Source organism: Botryllus schlosseri, chromosome 6, assembly GCF_051294905.1.
Source record: "Botryllus schlosseri isolate E-star chromosome 6, Bs_hap1, whole genome shotgun sequence".
Classification (NCBI taxonomy): Eukaryota; Metazoa; Chordata; class Ascidiacea; order Stolidobranchia; family Styelidae; genus Botryllus; species Botryllus schlosseri.
Window position 1 is genome coordinate 7,016,270 of NC_137241.1, and position 18,742 is coordinate 7,035,011.

The window sequence follows — 18,742 nt, forward strand, 5'->3', positions numbered from 1 at the left end:
TTTATAACTTTATGAAGGGTAAGACCAACGTTTCGGGAGGGGGTGAAGACGGGCTGTTTCGGGCAACGCAAATAGGCCAACATTTGAATGTATTCATAGACAAACGCGGGTATATGGGTTTAAAGAGAGTTCAAAATGTATCATGCTTAGCATTGTCTCGAAATATGATGGCAAATATATATTTTTTGGGTAATTTACGGTCACTTTCTCATTTTCCAATATCAACACATCCACTGAGCGCCATTTAGTATAATTCACTGCTTTCAATTTTAAATTGAAATCAATACGCTGACGAAAACAGCAAAAATTTCTGACTCGGCCCGCCAACATATTTTCTGCTTCTCATTTGGTCAGCGGAGAAAAATAATTGCCCACCCGTGTTGTAGGGTTACAATATTTTGGAATCGGGAAAGGAGGACACTTGTATCAAATTATAAAAGCTAGTTTACCGAAATTGAAAACAGCTCATTTTGTTATAATATTTACTGGAAATCTTGTTGTGTTGAATAAAAAAAGGTCATCGCTTTGGCTCGAATCGCGAATTACCATCTTTTACGTCCCTCTGTGATGTTGACTAAAAATAAAAAGGGTCATTTTTCAGATTTTAGTCCCGCGTGAACCGTCGTCCATCTTGACAAATTGTCAACAAGGTGGACATTTGGGCGAAGGGAGGGCATTTTTTTAAAAAGTAGGACAAATCCCCCTAAAGGAGGACGTGTGGATGGTGGCCTCAAGGTTAAGCACCCATGCCCTAATCATAGATGTTAAGTTCGTTTGGTTCAGCGAATTGCTCATGCCTGTCACCTATCGATTAATAATAATATGATCACGAGGTGCAAGGGGACGCTGCAGATGTAAACAAATATATGCCATTGAGGAAAATGAAAACCATGTGTCGCCGTAGTACTCGCAGTTCGGAGCCACAAGTGCGCGCTGTCCGTGTCGGGTGTAACCGGTGTATGTTTATAACCGGGTGTTTGGCTAATTTACATGCCTATTATAGCTTTATGATTTACTAGAAATCTAACGCGAAAAGTTCTGTGATATTAGATTAAATAACTTAGGCTTACCATATTTTGGAAATGTAACTAAAAAGAGGACACTTTTTCAGAAATTTCAGACATGAAAACTGGAGAAGAATTCTCAAAAACCTATTTTCTTTATGGTTAGACGGATCAATAAATATTTCTCTCTCTCTTATTTGCGGTGGTTTGAACTTTGAATTGATAAGAATAAATACACAAGTGAATGAACAATATATTCCTTTATTATATTCACAGAACTTATATTTTCTTAGAATGGAGATGTCAATTATAGATTGCCATCGCAAAATTGCGGAAGAACTAGCTCTTATATCTCGGTTGATATACAAATACTCCAGCGCGCACCGCTCTTCCAAATATTTCCAAGCTCTGAAGAAAGTCAATCGCCACATGTACGAATTTTCAAGACTGAAAGTCCTTGACAAGATGGATTCAACAAGGTAATTAAAATGGGGAGAAACTCGACGCGTTATGTTTCTGCAAGCTGAACAAAGCGATAAATTTTTCAGCGACGCGTCGGAAGATATCAAACGCAGAGCAATTAAGCTCCTGGAGGAAGTCGAAGGCAATTGTATAGAAGTGATACAGTAAGAAAGTTATTTTATATGTCTGCCAAAAATTCAAGTTGCATGTATGTCAGGTATTTTGATTCCTCGCGGGTGTAATTTAATTTAATTTAATTTTCACTTTTCTACTCCTATCTGCAGTATGGCATTATTGTATGGGGTACTGCATGCACCTCTCATTGCTCTAAAATTCGAACCCTGCAAAACCGAGCCATGCGTTTGATGGCCGGCCTGCCCCTTCGAACCAGACTGTCCCAATTCTACCGCAAACTCAGGGTCTTGAAATTTGGTGATATATTTGTATTTGAAGTTGCAAAATTAATGCATCGATATTTTTCGAATGACTTGCCTCCCGTCTTCAATCATTTACTCGTGCTTGCTCGAAGTGTACACTCCCACAGTACCAGACATTCTTCCAAGGACAACATCCATATACGCCCTCCCACCAGTAACCTCACAAAGAAATCAATCGAATATGCCGGTCCTGATATTTGGAACACTATACCTACATCTATAAGAGACCTTCCTTATCACTTATTCAAAAAGGAATTATTTAGACACCTTATCTCCTATTACTAACACCACTTGTCTCACCCATTTTTTCATGTTATTGTTATTATTTATGTTATGCTATGCTGAATTAGATAATCCCAACCAACTGTAACCAAATTTCATCGTCAATGTTATTTTCGTTTCGGTTGGACGAATCAATAAATATTTCTCTCTAATACAATCATACATGACAATGAGCCTTTTCCAGTTTTATCCATAACCCTGTATGGAATCGGTGTCCTGTGCTCACACTATGTTTTTTTTATTATTGTTTAATAAATTACTTCAACTTTGAAAATCGTGGAAAGTCATCGCTGCTCACATACTATATTAGTAAAACGTAGCGAGATTCCAGTAGGGTCCATGACACAGCCAGAATTAGACTAACTAGATAACTCTAGTTGTATAATTACACTAATTAGAGAAAAATGCCGGTATTCTAATTGTAATCCAATTTGTGAATTGTTTCTAATCTCATTTCTGATTTTCCAGAAAATTTTGCAGGAGAACTGTATGGTGCGAAACGAGCCAAGCTTGCTGCTAACTTGGAAAAAACTTGCTCTTCAGTAATTCTAATTTCGTAAACCAGGGTGACTTTGGACACCAAGCAGTAAAACATTTGGATTGGTGATTGATGGAAAGGGGTTGCCGCTGGATGTCCAATCCTTTTTCATGAGGCAACCGTGTCACAAGCAGTCTCAATATAAGGTGGAATCATTTCACTACCAGATAAACTTGACCCAACATTGATAAATTAATGGCGGCGGTCGATTTCAGCAAAATTGATGGTTGTTAAAATTCTTACAACCAAACCTAGACAGCATCGGAGTCATAGATTTAAAACTTGGCAGCAGAGACCTCTAAGTGGTCTTAATTCATGGCAAAAATTTCAGCGGGCTCACCCTTAGATCAATATAAGAAAATGTGATGTCCAAAGTTACCCCGTCAAATTTTATCAGAATGGGGTACCTTTGGACAGTGGAAAATGTGATATTTAGAGCTCTGGAAAACTGCTGCTTCATCTGTGTCAAAGTGTGTCGTCAGCTATATTCATTATTAGGGCTGGGCAATATCGAGTGCCTGAGTGATTGGATTCTGAATCACGTATTATGCTCCGAGTCGAGTCGAGTATTCGAGTATCACACATTATGACGTCATAACAGAAGGTAATATATCAAATTTCAAATATGTACCTTTTATGCCACCACAAAGAATATAATGCCTTTTATCCATTTCATTAAAAATACTTGAATGTTTTTCGACCATACCGATGTCATTGTACTTTGTGACCAACTGACCATGTTGTGGGATGAGAATGACTTCAGATTTCCAGTAACATTCGTTGCTTTGTGCCATGTTTTGTATGCTGCGATACGGCTAATCAAGGTTTCAAGGCTTCCACAGTGGAAGAGAGTATCAAAACTATAATTCTCGTTGATAAGTTAACTTTTAGTGCTGAGGAGCGTATAATTTCAGTACTCGAAAAACAATATTTTACTACTCGACTCGAATCATTAAAATTAATACTCGATTCAGATTCGAGTACTCGAATCATTGTGCCCAGCCCTATTCATTATGACCTGCCTGATGGCATGCCTGATAGCATTTTATAGTGGAATGAGAAGGTTGATAAATTATGAGTTTGCCAAAATATGAAAAGTGGGTAGGCAATAAGCCGAGAGATTGTAAGCGGGTGGAAGCTACTATAATAAACTTATCGCATGCACTTGAGGATGTGCCAGCTGAATATGGCATAAATTACGTCATAATAGATCCATCAGGGAATTTAGGAAAGTGCATATTTTAAAGAACAGTGAAATATTTGAAATCAGCAATAAATCACGGTAACAAGCTTAATGTTTGTTGACACCACCACTCCGCCAGTGGGATAACTTTATCACCATGTCTTATTTATAAGTCTCAATTGGGTAAGACATTATGGGAAATTGCGATAAGGGGGCATTAGCCTTCATAAACGACCTAACTTTCATTTGACCTATTTCTTAGGGGAATAAGGTACAAACCTAGCAATAGACCACACATATACTATTTTCTTTCATTTTTAGCCACTGCTCTCATCCACTCTTACCAAATAAGCCTCATTTCAGAGGTTTCATAAACAATAGAGTGTAAAGATATTCGAAAAACTACATTGTCCAAAGTTACCCAACATGCCGGGGTAAATTTGGACAAGGGTAATTTGCAAAAAGACAGTACTTATTTATGAACATGAAGATTTTGGATTAGATAATTCTAATCTTCGGTCCATAACCCCAGAAAAACACAAAACTTGCCTCCCCTGCACTCTAGCAATTCCAAGATATAAAGCGAAATTGTGAAAAATTGTCCAAAGTCCAACTATCTAAAGTTCGTTCTCTGCGTGACTGCCTAATCGTGTCGAGCCAGTGCGACGCTGAAGACATCGTGCCATGTAACAGGTTAAGGAATGACGCGCAGCCGTGATAGCTGGAGCGTGAAGGTCCTGTGAAAATTTCAATAAATTACAGCTCCATTAAAGTGGTGTTCGGAGAAAAATGGCTGCGGCCAATTTTTTTTTCTCGTTTTGTCCTTCAATTTGAGACCACATCATTTTTAGGGTGCAGTGCCCCTTTAATAACCCTTCTTGCATGTAGGCGCACAGCTATTCTTCACATATGTTTCATTCTATTCAAAGACACTCGCTACCAAGACTGGCACTTCAACGTTTCGTCCGGTTCCACTCTCTTGTAATTGCGACCGTCAGTAATCTCTGGACCCAATTAAAGCTGCTGAGAACCGCATTGGAAAACAGGTAGTGTATACCAGGGTTGTCACCAAGTCACAAAGGTTCCGAGTCACAAGTCAATCTCACGTTTATAAAATTGACTCGGAGTCACTTCGAGTCATTTTCAATTCACCACCGAGTCAAGTCCGAGTCCTAGTCAGTGAGTAGAGGGTCGAGTCCAAGACATTGTGTTCACTGTAACAGTTCTGAGTTCAATTCCTTTCAACCCACTTTTGTCAACTCTGCTCGAGTGATATAGAATGGCTGCTCGCATTGACAATATTGTAATTTTTCTTAGTCCGAACCTAACAGTTTCTGGCCCTATTTTCCAAGTATCAGGACTGATAGACGAAATACCAATATGTGGTGACATTACTATTTTTCGAAGTTACAATGAAATGTCTGTCTTGGCCACCCTAATATTGAGTCACCAAACTCGCGTCATGACCGAGTCATTACTGAAATGTCTGTCTTGCTCGGAAGATATGTAGAATGCTGTTTTAAGCTGTTTGAAGGAATCTTATAGTGCAACTTTTTGCAACTTTTGTCCATTTTTTTTCATGCAACATTTTGCAACGTTTTCGATTTTTCATGAAAGTATTTTCGATTTTGGTGAAACACACGGCCAAGTTCGACTGAAATACCGTGAAACAGCACTGAAGTAACTCTCTTACGGGTATTTCGGGTTCTGAGCCGGAAAGTTGACCTTTTTTTTTAGTCAATCAATAGAGAATGCGGACGGAAAACTGTATTTCGGAAGTGGAGCTGGGAAGTTGACACCGTTTTTTTTTTTAGTTAACCGAGCAAAATGTGGTCTTTGCCCAACTTTTGTGAAAAAATAAATGCAACTTTTTACTGCAACTTTTGTCAAAAATAAATGCAACTTTCCACGGATTTAACTGCAACAAAAACTTGCCCTACTGATAACTATAGGCCTGTCTATATATGTCTCCTTAGTAATATTGGTATTGCCCAACTCTGGTCGATATATATCGACCTGTCCAATGAGGCCTTTACTCCTACAAGGGTTCCAAGTGAGAGGGTCTTCAGTGCTGTTGGATTACACTACGAGGAAAATCGTGTTTCCTCAACGTCTGACTGGATGTACTATGGGTTCTTACTCGGCTTGAATTGTCTTGCAAATAAAGGGGATATATTTTTAAGCTTACTCCCACCAATTACTAGGTCCCATTGAAATATACCACATCTGTAAACCAGCAGAAATATCGACATTGTCATGATCATCAGTTTGTTAATTATGTCATCCTTTCAAAACATCACAAGAATGTGATACCGTACAATGAAAAGATAGGAAGGTGTAGTATTTTATATTGGACTTTTATATGTAAAAGTATGGTGTACCACTGTACCAGTATAAGCTCAAAATTCTGGTATTGGCAGCGCTCTAGTAATTTCACACCGTGTATAATACCTACAAATTTTGAATTGTATGGAACAAAACAGCCAGTTTAACTAGTTATATAGTCACTGTCGCACGAGGCACAAGTAACTACTGTTTGTCGATCGCTGACCTCCATTTTGCCATGTCTGAAAATCGTTCTGGAATTCAAAGCTTTTTTGTTAGTCAATCGCCGGTTACAGGACTTTTATGAGGTTTTAAGATGCATCTTGGTGAACTATCAATAATACAAAATCATTAGTAGCGCAATTTTAGAAATTATTATCTGTTTACTCGTACAGGGTCTGGATCACCTGGTTATATTAAATATTACTTTCTACTTGTTAAAATCTTGAACGCAAGAAGTAAATGGTTTGTCCTCGATAGATTTTGAAGTGGAATTGAAAGTAGAATAAAACATGACCAGTAAGTAGTGCCATGGATGGTGAAAGTATTCATTGCTACTCGAGTACAAATGGTAGTAAGCCGTTACTTCTACTCTGTTGCAAGTACAACTGTCGATTTCCAGAACCGCTTCAAGTAGGAGTATAAAATGCAAGTTCTGAAAGTACTCAAGTATTTGAAAAAAGCAGATTTCTCCATCATTTACTTTCAGTTCAGTAAATCAGGGGTGGGCACGTGGGCTGCTTTTCAAATTGTGATATAAATCTTAGCAACTTACACGTTACCATCGTTGAGTTGCGATTTTGCCCGTTTGTTGGAAGAATTTCACTGGTTAAATAGACGCAAACCTGTCTAAATACCACTGCCGACTTTACAAACTTTGAAGCATTGGTTCTCAAACTGGGGGGCGTGAAAGCATCTGAAGGGGGCGCGAAACCGCAGTTTACTGAAATCTTTTTGCTTTTTAAAGTGTTAAAGTAAGTAGATTTGCTGCAAGACCTGTCAAGTAGAAGTAGCCTTTAAATATAGTTACTTCACTAAGTAGTGGTAGTATTCAAAATCTACTCCAGCCGCAATAAGTTTCGAAAGACAAAGGAGCACGTCAAAAGAGTAGAATTTCTTCACTGCGTGCGACATGACGTTTGTTCAGAATAGTCACATATGTGATCAGCATTTTGGATTTACAGAAGAAGAATAGAATTCGTAATTTATCCGCTCATTCCGATGTGTTACAGATTGCAACCTGCGGACTCACTCAAACTGGCACACGGTGCGGTTCCATTATCAGACAACGAAGGTGATTCTGTGGATATCGGAAGACCCATTCTCAGAAGCGAAATTGTTAGGCTGTTAGCAAAATCCGCAAAGAAACCCATTGAAATAGAGAACAGCACTGATACTTCACCTGTCAAACAAATTGCACAAGACTCCGCCGTTACTGGCGGTACATTAATCTCCAAAGATATGTGCAAGGTACCCATCGCACATAAATATAAACCACTGCCAACATCATGTGATTCTGCGACAAACTGCTCAAGTGTACTAACGTCGTCGCTTAGTCATATCGACGCTACTCAAACGCAAGCGGTTGAGGGTGAAACAGTCGACAAGAGTATGAATGCACCACAAACATTTTCGCCTCGATATCATCCATTTAGGGCTTATCGGAATGTTCCGTTGCGTACAAAGAGCTATCATGTTCGTTTTTTAAAATATTGTCGTCAAAATCGTAATGAAAGAATGCAATTATATACCGGTGTTTTCCAGTGCTAAAGGGTGGGGTTGAGGCTGTTTCATGTTAAATTTCTCATATGATGGGGTGTTTTGCTTACCTGACGAAGTCGATATATTTGACTTTGTAACGAGGGGACGGGGCAGCTTCTCTAAATCGTATATTGGGTAGGGATGCCATATTTTGGAGTCGGGAAAAGAGGACACTATCAATATTTTCAGACTTACAATACCGGAGTAAAATCTGGAAAAATGGTATATTTACCACGAAAATGTGGCTGGTTGACCAAAAAAAAGGTCGTCACATACGTTCGAACCACGAATTTCCTGTTTAGCGTCATTTATGCCCATTTTCACTCGAATATATCCATCATCTTAGCTCTAAAGGGGGACGCATGGTAACCCTAATATTGGGTGCACTAGTGGATAGGCGATATATTCGACGAGGTCCTAATTCTATCTTACTGCCTGCACCGTCCGGAGTAGATAAGTGGTGTCACCTCATTGCCTGTGTGACCAGCTAGACCAGTGGTTCCCAACGCGGGCGATATCGCCCCCCAGGGGGCGTTTTGGCGGCCTAGGGGGGGCGAAAATTGACAAAGAGAGCGACAGGGGGCGAAAATAGTGAAGGTGGCGATGAAGCGTTAAAACGGCTATATTGGAGTCAAGTCGTCGGAATGACCTTTTTTTTTCTTTTAGTCAACCCACGGAAATTTAGTTGCAAAAATTCGACAACGAGTCGAAAAGTTGACCTTTTTTTTTAGTTAACTCGCCGATGATTACAGTTTGTATACCGATTTTTCGGTTCGCAAAATCTGGGGGCGATGATCGGCGTTGAGCTTGAAAAGGGGGCGATGAGTCGAAAAAGGTTGGGAACCACTGAGCTAGACATTTCCAGCCGCACTATGTTTTGAAAGGCAAGGAATATCGGGCAGTGGTTAATAGAATTCGGGAAAAATTGAGCTCTGTAAATCCATGACGCAATTGAAACTCTCAGACCAGTTTTATAACAATGTAAAATCAATTTCAAGCATTTTATGTCTTATGATTCTTACCTTGACACAAATTCCAGTAATGCTGGAGCTGTTGTCACTCGTGAAGCTAATGAGTTCGTCATGTGTTCCGATTACCGCATATAGCCAGAGTGAATGATAGTGTGTGAACGACTAATCCCTGGCTTGACAGGCGGACAGTGTCGAAACACTTCTACGTTTTCTAGTAGGCCTACTCGAGTAGGATTTCTAGACTTGCAAATCTCACTTTCAAGTTGAACAGAATTCGCTTAGTAACACTTGTCCGCGAAAGAGTGCATGTATATATGAATCATATCTATCGTCTAACAACCTGGCAAGCATAAGCGCAGCAACATAGTCGCAGAATGCAATTTATGCGTTATTGCTTGGCATGTAAGCATTAGTCACAGATGCCTCTTGCAATCTTTGATGTTCCCCGCAGGGGAATCTGTGCCCACTGTCGTAACTTACTTGTAATCCTTGCCAAGTTCTCCATCTTGTTGTTTTAGTATTCCTCCTTCCTCGTGTTTTGACTTTGACTAAATTATACATTATACTCCAGGACCTTGTGACTCTATCCTGCAAGACATTGGTGTCGCATCTGTGGAATTTACCGATACGCCGTCAAACACGCTTTTCCATGTTGTATTTAAAGACGTTTTGAGCGGTTTCATAATTGAGTAGGAACCGGCACGAGTGATTAGACCAGTAGACCACCCATTATACTGCAATGACATCATCAACTTGACCTGCGCTCACATTGGCTGGAACCAAGTTCGAGGACGTTTACCGCAACAACAGCGGCGATGACATGTGTACGACGTACGTACACCGGATTAGGTACCTTAGTACAGACGATTTGTCTACAATTTAGCGGTCCACACGTATCATGGTAACTAAATATATAGAAAATTCGCGTCTATTTGTAGCGTCCGTCACGAATATAGGCCGTACAGTGCAAGTTTGAAAGCAGCCACTTGATCTCTGAGTTACGGCTAACAGCATGCGTCTCTAATAGGCTTCTTGAAACAACTCGTCAGACCACTGATTTTCAACTTTCCCTCCTTCTTAACTCTCAGATTAGGCAAATTTATGCCTTGAATACTTTCAAATTACTTGTACAGTTCTTTTTCGACTTGTACTTCTGCAGAAAATTTAAAGAGATAACTCTACCTCTTCTAGAGTAGCAACGTTGACTACTTTTTCCCCCTCTGCAGACACCACAACACTCGTAACGGTTACTGCCATATTTATATATGTGTGTGTGAGAGATAGAGAGATGTACAACATTACAAAATGCGAATAGGTACAAGAAACATATCAAAATGACACTTGATGACACACTGAAAAACCTTAGCACGCTCGTGTAAAAATGACATTCGGCAATAGGCACGCAAGAGCAATATTATGTAAAGGCGAAAAGAAATTCAACCGCGATTGCACGTTGAGGATGCGTCAGAACGCACCGGTGTTCTGGTGTATTTTTCACTGATGTACTTCTTGATTTTTCGACTCCGCCGTCATCTGTAGAGCCTGGAATAGGAAGATAACTGGACATTAGGGCTCCTCAAAAATGACTTTTTTTCTCAACTAGCACTGGCTACTTGATAAAATTGTTAGGTTACCTAATTTAAGCCTACACACAAAATTTGGTTCAATTCCAGCCAGTAACCGCTCTGCTACAGGAGAAGAAAGTTTCTATTTATCGTATAAAAATAAATAATAAAAAATTTGAAAATTTTCTGTTCACCCCATGAAAGTGTTAGGCTGTCTATAGAAACGATGCTCACCAAATATGGTTTAATTCCAACCAGTGGAAGCGGAGTTATTGCCGTCGAAAAATTTTGATTTGAATAAAATAGTATTTACGATGAGCACAACTATAATAAATAAACAAAGAATCGGTCACCGTAAATACTATTTTATTCAAATCAAAATTTTTCGATGGCAATAACTCCGCTTCCACTGGTTGGAATTGAACCAAATTTGGTGAGCATCGTTTCTATAGACAGCCTAACACTTTCACGGGGTGAACAGAAAATTTTCAAATTTTTTGTTATTCATTTTTATATAATAGAAACTTTCTTCTATAGCAAAGCAGTGACTGGCTGGAATTGAACCAAATGCTGTGTGTAGGCTTAAATTAGGTAACCTAACAATTTCATCAAGTAACCAGTACGATTTGAGAAAAAAAGTCATTTTTGAAGAGCCCTACTGGACATGCAGTACTGTAATACTACCCGCCATATGTTAACGAGTTTCCTGCTGGTAATGACAGGTTGCGGAACAACTTTCGTGCAAAACGTGAGCATTATTATAGCCTACAGTAAGGTAAGAGTATATACAAACCGTGCCCATTAAAGTCAAGTGGTCGTCAAATTATTGAGCTACATACTCGTGAATTTAAAGTTTACACATACGCGTTGGTTACTATCTGCCAGAGTAGTCAAAGCAGCCATCTTTGGTACTCCAGTAGAAGTGGAGTAACATCAATTTCTACTCGAGTACACGTAGAGCAAGCATTTTCAAAGTCAAAAATTTAGTATTCTAGATTTGTCAAAACTGAAAACTGTGAATTAAAAGTAGTCTATAATCATAACCTCTTGAGTACGTAGTGCAAGTACTCAAAACCCACTTGAGTACTCCAAAAAGTAAGAGTACTTCGTTACTGACCACCACTGTTAACTGCGACCATGTTTTGAGTCAGCCCTGTATCAGCGGTTGCTCAAAACAAGTGATCTGGTTTCCTAGCAAGGAAGATGTGTCACATTGAATCATATCTTATAGCGCGTCAGCCAACTGAAAGTATCACGCTGCAGATTTCAAGGAAAACAACGCATCATCACATCACTAAAAGCTTGCTAGTTGCCATCTCCCGTTGAATTACTACATTGTGCAATTTGCCAGAGCTGGTCAGGTCATATGTTCTGGAAATCTTTTCATGGCAATGCATCTACCGACGGTATGTTAATGTCTGATGACTCGAGTCATGACTCAACTCAAATGTAGGGTTACGATATTTTGGAATCGGGAAAGGATCAGATTACAAAAGTTGGGATTGAAAACAGCCGATTTTAAATTTTTTACTCAAAACCTGATTGCGTTGTCTAAAAAAGAGCAGAAATTAATCAATCCGACCCGACTCCCGAATTACCCACTTTGTAACGATATTGCTCTGGTGTTCACATCATTTATGACGTGTTTTAGTTGACTCTGACCATTATCTCAGCTGTCAAAGCTGTAAAGGAGGACGAATTGCCAAAAAGGAGGACATATGGCAACCCTACTCAAATCGGACTCGAGTCATAATTTTTCGTCGACTCAACTTGACTGGAGTCATCTTCTTAAAAATTGAAAATGACTCGACTTGTACTAGAGTCATTGCTCACGACTCGAGCGAGTCATAGGATTCGAGACATTCTATGTTACTTGATTCAAATCTCATTTATCAGGGCAGATATTTGAAAATTCAGCGCAGAAACTGAATTTTTCCTATTCGAATAAACATGTTTAAGAGCGAGAAAAAGGCGTGTATTATGAATGCGAGGCATTCGATATCACCCAAGAGTTCAACAGATATAAGTTCAACCTGACCTTGAACTCAATAATGAACGGTGAACCGTATGACTTGGACGCGGACTTGAGTCTCAACACTATGACTCGGACTCGACCCGTTGGTGAATTCAAAATGACTCATCTTGAATCGAGTCAAAACTACAAAAGTGAAATTGACTCGCGACTCGGAACCATTCGCCTTGGTTACAACCCTGATGTCCCATTACCCCTCACCTTATAAGCCCATCTGACCCAGGGCTGAGATCTTTCATCGGCCGGGTCGAGCTGAATGCAGTGGACGACTGTCACGTTCACGTCGTCTTTGTAGTAAATCTTCAATCCGTTCAGCCCTGCAAAGGCACACAGGATTGAGCCAATTGGCTAGGCGGAAGTATCAGAATATTACGTACAGCAGAGGTCGTCAAAAGAGTCAGTGTTGAGAACCAACGTAACTTTCTACTCAATTCCAAGCCGAAGTAGCGATTTCGAGACTTGCAGAAACTATTCCAATAGGAAGACGCAAATGATAGTATCAAAAGTACTCACGTAAGTACTTTTAAAATGTAGATATGGTCGAGTGGTCACTTCAAGCACAAACGAAATATCAATGCGATATGACTGGATGAATGTATGCATTTATAAAACCCGGTCAGGTCAGCCCAACATTTTGCATAGTTTCTGATCGATTGTCATGTACAAATATGAACAAGTTACATTCGGTTGCCCGACATATGAGCATGCGACTCAATGAAAAGCGACAGATCAGCATGAGATACTTTAGAATGTGTCGATTCGGCAGGTAGTTCAACAACCCCCAAACTTACCCTAACCCCAACCCAATCCTCAATCCAACTATTCCATACCCGGCGTGACCCTAAAATTTCGCCCACATGCCCAAGCGCAGCATGCACATTGCACAATTGTCGCTTGCTATTATGACAACATCGCACTCCACAATGCTACAAGTATGCCTTGTTCCTCTTACACAAGAAACAGATGTCTCTTCAAAAACAAGGAACACAGCAAGAATTGCATCGCTGGCCAAACTGCATTGAATTTGTAAATTTCACTAATTTCTAGTGGATGTACATCACACTGAATAGAGTATATTCATATTGAAATGAACCCGAATATTTTCGGCTGACTTTCATCAGGGGTAAACTTCCTCAGCTAGAATACGACAAGTGTCATCCGAAAATAATCAAGTCCATTTTAATATGCATATACTATTCAATTGCATATTGAAGTTCTGTACCTCCAAAAAGCTCTTCAAGTGTCACACTGAATTGCGAATTGGTAAATGACGAATGCATGTTATTTTACAATGCATCTGAAACACTCAAAAACAAGGAAATTTTTCCCGTCCCAAAAGCAAGCAGCTAAGATTCGTCAAAGACAAGAAAGCTGGCTTGATTGTGCTAATGCATCGTTACCTGCCAAAGGCTCCTTAGTCCTTTCCTTCAAAACCACGTCGATAACGTGAGTGACCTGTACGAGAGATGGAGGCAACGCGTCTCGCGGCAGAGGTTTGCTCGGCGTGAAAGTGATCATTCTGAAATGCGACATGGAAATGCTACAGCACGAAACGCGCAATACTCGGCTACCTGTGATCTGGCGACAGGCGACACAGATACATCCCCAAAGGCTTTGGGATTTCTCCGTCCCAGCTTCTGTCTTGGATGTTAAATTGTCTGCCTGTAGGATGAAGATAAACAGTGACTGTCGATTCCAATTTTTGATATTTGATTTGGGTCGTGAAGTAAATTTGCTGACTGTTGCATATGCATAGTGCACCAGCAACTTTAGCTACACCATTTTTACTGAAACCAGACGAGAATTCGGAAATGAATTCTCAAACAGCACCAGAAACCAGAGATTTTCGACCTTTTTGACCTCGCAGACCAGTGGACAATCAAAAATAAAAATTACCCCAAAATTTATTAACAAATGCATGGAACTATGCCAACTGCCCAACTATATTGCAAACTTCATTTAATGCTGCCTCTGGAAGTTCTTTTGAAGTTTCTGCAAGGTGAAACCTTAAAGACCAATAACTTGATAGTAATCGTTTGGTTTTCTTAGAAAGATCTGCGACTTTGCTGTTTGATATAGCTTCTTCCCAGTGTCACGTAATTGCACTGGCGGAATTTGAATGTTTAAAAGTATCGATATCTTTCACAAATAACTTGCCTGAAAATAGTTGTAGCCGAGACTACTTCTAAAGAGTTTCGTACAGCACTTGCACCATTGCAACGTACGCCCAAGGAACACCATGAACTCTTAGTTACGACGACATGCATTTTATCGTTTTATCATTTTAAAACTTGCTGTTATATATATCTCTAACTCATAAACAAGCGTCCAACTTCTTGCATTTAGAAATTGAGAGATAAAATTATAATGAATTCGGCGGACGACAGGAAACCCATGGTCGTCAACTGCCTATAGTATATTTCATCATCAAAACAAATAGCATCACAATTGCCGATAACACTGGCTGCAACATTACAGAACCTAAACACGGTTTTCATTATATTTATAAAGCGGTTTTACTATTAATAGAATATGAATGCTCCACGGAAACCCCCAACAAAAGTTACATACGAGCGAACGGTAGTAATTCCATTGTGTGAAACTAGTCAGCGACGAAGCGCAGGTTTCAGGTAACGAGTATAACCACAAGGCGCGCTGTAAAGTACCCGTTGAAAATAGCTAGAAAGTCCCGCAAGAAATTGGACACAAGAACAATGTCTGCATCCTTGAAAGTGTATTATATTGCAATTAAAAAAAAGGCTAGTAGTGACACAGTGGAGTTGTTTCATAAATCAAACAAATATTTAGGTTCAATTTCCAACGCATTAAACACATAATGATACATACGGTCAGCATACTGAGAGTGCTATTTGCTGACAATTCTTTCATCAGAAGAACCGCAGTATTGTTCTATCATTGGCCATTTCACAAAGTACTGACTTGATGTAGGCCTCCTCATGAAAAGTTTCAAGTGCTGACATGCACCTTTCATTGTACCGGTATCATAAAAGAAAGAATTCGCGAAGTTATGCTGAGTGCAGCTTCCCTTTCCCTGACCACGATAGTTTTCAACGTTTCATCCTAACTCATCTAAATCGATTTCATAAGACAAGGCAATCTCAATGACATGGCCATACCCCAAGCAATCTCAGTCGTGAAATATGGTTATCTCAAAAAAACACTATCTATAATTGCGCAAAATAGGAATTCGACGTTCACCATCAAATTCCATCAACGTTTCATGAATACTTTTATCGACGTATATTTAACAGTACCTACATAAATTTTATTTCCATGAATTACTTCCAGTTTGTGCTACGATTTAGATGCTGTGGATGCGGGTGTGATTAATATATGAAATTGTAATATATTTGGCGGACAGCCAGGAAAATTGACACAGACCAGACATTGAGAACCACCGATTTACATCTCCAAATAATGAAAAAATACAAAGTAATAAGCGCCATGCAAACTTACCATTCATTAAAACAGTCAGGCCATCGGAATAGAAGTCCTCTTCTGCTTTCGAGAGGACAGCACATTCGTAGCACTGCTTCACCGGATCAATGAAGTACATTCTATCCAGACGTAAGTTATGGCTGCAGCAATTGCTACAGTAGCATCTGCCGCACCGACGGCAGTGGTGCTGAAAAACAGGAGATGCGGTAACACTCAGACTTATCAAACGGAGCTTGACAGCGACTTACTCTCCTGTTGAAAAAGTCGAAGTTCTTCTGGCATCCCAGACAAAGCGTCACCTACAAAAGCAAGTAATCATAATTTAATTATCGAAGCGGACCGAGTCGCAATATCTTAAACTCAAATAGAGTGTCAGGCTTTGAGACAAGTTAAGCATTCGAGTAGCCTACCACTCATTATGACATCAACTCAGGAAGCAGCAATTGAATTGTTCAAATATATGTACCTTTTTGCAACTAAATTCACAGCGATAAACATACCAGCACGTATCTTTGCGCTGCAAGTTTTTGATGTTGTAATAACGTGGTGGGCCTACTGCCAACTAAGGTTTCAAGGCTCCTTTAGTTAGGTTGGTCGCGGGAAAAAGGTATCGATACGATAATTTATGTTGAGAAAATGACTTCTGGGTTACCATACGACCTCCTTTAGGAGAATTTGTTCTCCTTTTTCAAGGAATCGAAAATGTCCTCCTAGGACACCCAAAATGTTTGGCAATTCGACCTCCTTTATAGCTTGTAGAGGCAGGTGATTGTAGAGTATAGACGGACAACAAAAAGTGTCTTAAATGACACGAAATCTGGATTTTGAAGGCAGTGACGGCAAGACAACCAAACAATATTTCTCATAAAAATTTTTGAATCATCTGTTTACTCGCCCGTTTAATATCTTTCTTAAGTTGCAAAAATTACCCTCTTTTTCGGATTTCAAATATGGTAACCTGAAGCATATCGTATCGATAGGCCTACTAGAAATGTCTATCACTGCTCGATATGAATCATTACAATTGATACTCTATCCCCATTCCAACAGTCAAATTGCAGCGCCCATCCCTACTACTGAACAATGTTCCTTACACAAGTCTCATGCTTAAGCGTCAGCACTAGAGGGTGAAGATTAGAGAGTATTATGCATCTTTTGGGCACTTGCGATTCAGATTCCAAGTCTTGGCTTACAAATATTTGGAGACGAGATGAGAGTCAACATCAGTACGAATTAGAGACATCGATTTATTAGTTGCTATAGAGCGGGAAGAAAAGTGACGCAGAAAAATACTTTCAACCCTGCCCGAGTGCTCGGTAATAGCAACTGCCAACTGGAGAAAAAAACAATATATAGTTTCATACATTTTGAAGTGTATTTAGAAACTTTAATTTCTTGCAATGTAGCCTGCGTGTGGGACTTTGTTTGAGTTAAGCTTTTATTTCAATATTTCTGCGCAGAACCGTGCTTACAACCTAATAGACTAAATGTAATCTTCCCACCGAATCTGTATTTTGTCATGTTGGGAATCAGATAGAGTATTGTATGGACTATGTAGATGGACTTTTTTTGAAGAAGTTCTGATTTCTGACCTGTCTAACTAAATGGGTTATGAAGCTTCGAATTCGAATTACGACGGAAGTCATACCATGCACCGTTACAGCGTACGTGAAATTTGCAGACTTATATCATATGATTGTATTGTATATTGATTGTATCTGACTAACTGTGAACCACGGCAATGGTTTTCAAACCTGCTGATCTGGAATCCAAGCTGGTTCTTCTAAAGCGAATGGGCTGGAAGATAGCTCATTTGTTGGTATCATTCTCAGGCCACTCGTAGATTTGGACAGCGTTTTCCCATTTCTTTCCATGCTCGAGGGCGATGTTTGTAGAGCCAGCAACCTTGTTCTGCAGCTTTCTCGAGATTTGTTGTTGACTATCTATTGATAAACAAAATCCGAAATGCAAAGTGAATAGATATGGTAGTGGTGTACGCGAATCGACTTGCGAGTTATGGCGGCAGAACACTCAGCTATAGAAATTAAACATGGAACGGCAACGACCGATTTTGCAGCTTCGTTCCGCTTCGCCGAGGCTGGAGTGGAGAATTGTTTTGCGTAAGGGACTGTAGGATTTCAGGCAATCCAAAAGCTACCTTCCCGGGCGCAGAAATTACTGAATCTGGTCTTGATCGAAAGCTACTGTTGCACCGATTCCGAAAATATAAATTAAAATGATGATCAGGCCCTGATCCACCTAGAATCCGTCCTCCAATCTGAAATATCGGCATTGTTCGAACAATCGGAGAGTCGCAACGGGTCATTGTTATGGCCATTGTGTTGCGGTTACCCGATTGTTCTGAACAATGCCGATATTTCAGACTTGGAGGGCATATTCTAGGTGGATCAGTGCCTGATCAATATTTTAATTTATATTTTCGGAATCGGTGCAACAGTAGCTTTCAATCAAGGCCAGATTCAGTACTTTCTGCGCCCGGGAAGATAGCTTTTGGATTGCCTGAAATCCTACAGTCGCTTACGCAAAACAATTCTCCACTCCAGCCTCGGCGAAGCGGAACGAAGCTGCAAAATCGGTCGTTGCCGTTCCATGTTTAATTTCTATAACTCAGCTATATAAACAGAACCACAGCCTTCTGAAAGGCTATGGTGGAATATAGATTTGATTAGTAAACTCTGAAACTTTACGAGCATTCGATACAT

General features: G+C 39.8%; 2 protein-coding genes across 3 annotated transcripts; one reads left to right on the forward strand and one right to left on the reverse strand.

Moving 5' to 3' along the window:
* Nucleotides 1–1,134: 1,134 nt before the first annotated feature.
* On the forward strand, nt 1,135–8,468 carry LOC145440819 (uncharacterized). Of its 2 annotated transcripts, XR_013915627.1 has the most exons (5): nt 1,135–1,483; nt 1,553–1,630; nt 2,030–2,869; nt 4,836–4,952; nt 7,464–7,979. XR_013915627.1 is itself a non-coding variant. In XM_080318572.1 (4 exons), exons 1-4 carry the CDS (start codon nt 1,299–1,301, stop codon nt 7,999–8,001), a joined length of 918 nt encoding a protein of 305 aa, XP_080174698.1. In that variant the 5' UTR covers nt 1,138–1,298; the 3' UTR covers nt 8,002–8,468. The 2 variants fall into 2 exon arrangements, 1 of the variants encoding a protein (XP_080174698.1); XM_080318572.1 differs by lacking the exon at nt 2,030–2,869 and having other exon boundaries at nt 1,138–1,483; nt 7,464–8,468.
* Nucleotides 8,469–10,204: 1,736 nt separating this feature from the next.
* LOC145440777 (zinc finger FYVE domain-containing protein 21-like) lies at nt 10,205–17,997 on the reverse strand. The gene is made up of 7 exons (XM_080318523.1): nt 17,774–17,997; nt 16,268–16,318; nt 16,038–16,206; nt 14,132–14,222; nt 13,961–14,079; nt 12,762–12,877; nt 10,205–10,505 (listed from the first exon to the last, which is right to left on the reverse strand). The coding sequence occupies exons 1-7, from the start codon at nt 17,891–17,893 to the stop codon at nt 10,458–10,460; spliced, it is 714 nt and encodes a 237-aa protein (XP_080174649.1). The 5' UTR covers nt 17,894–17,997; the 3' UTR covers nt 10,205–10,457.
* Nucleotides 17,998–18,742: the final 745 nt, after the last annotated feature.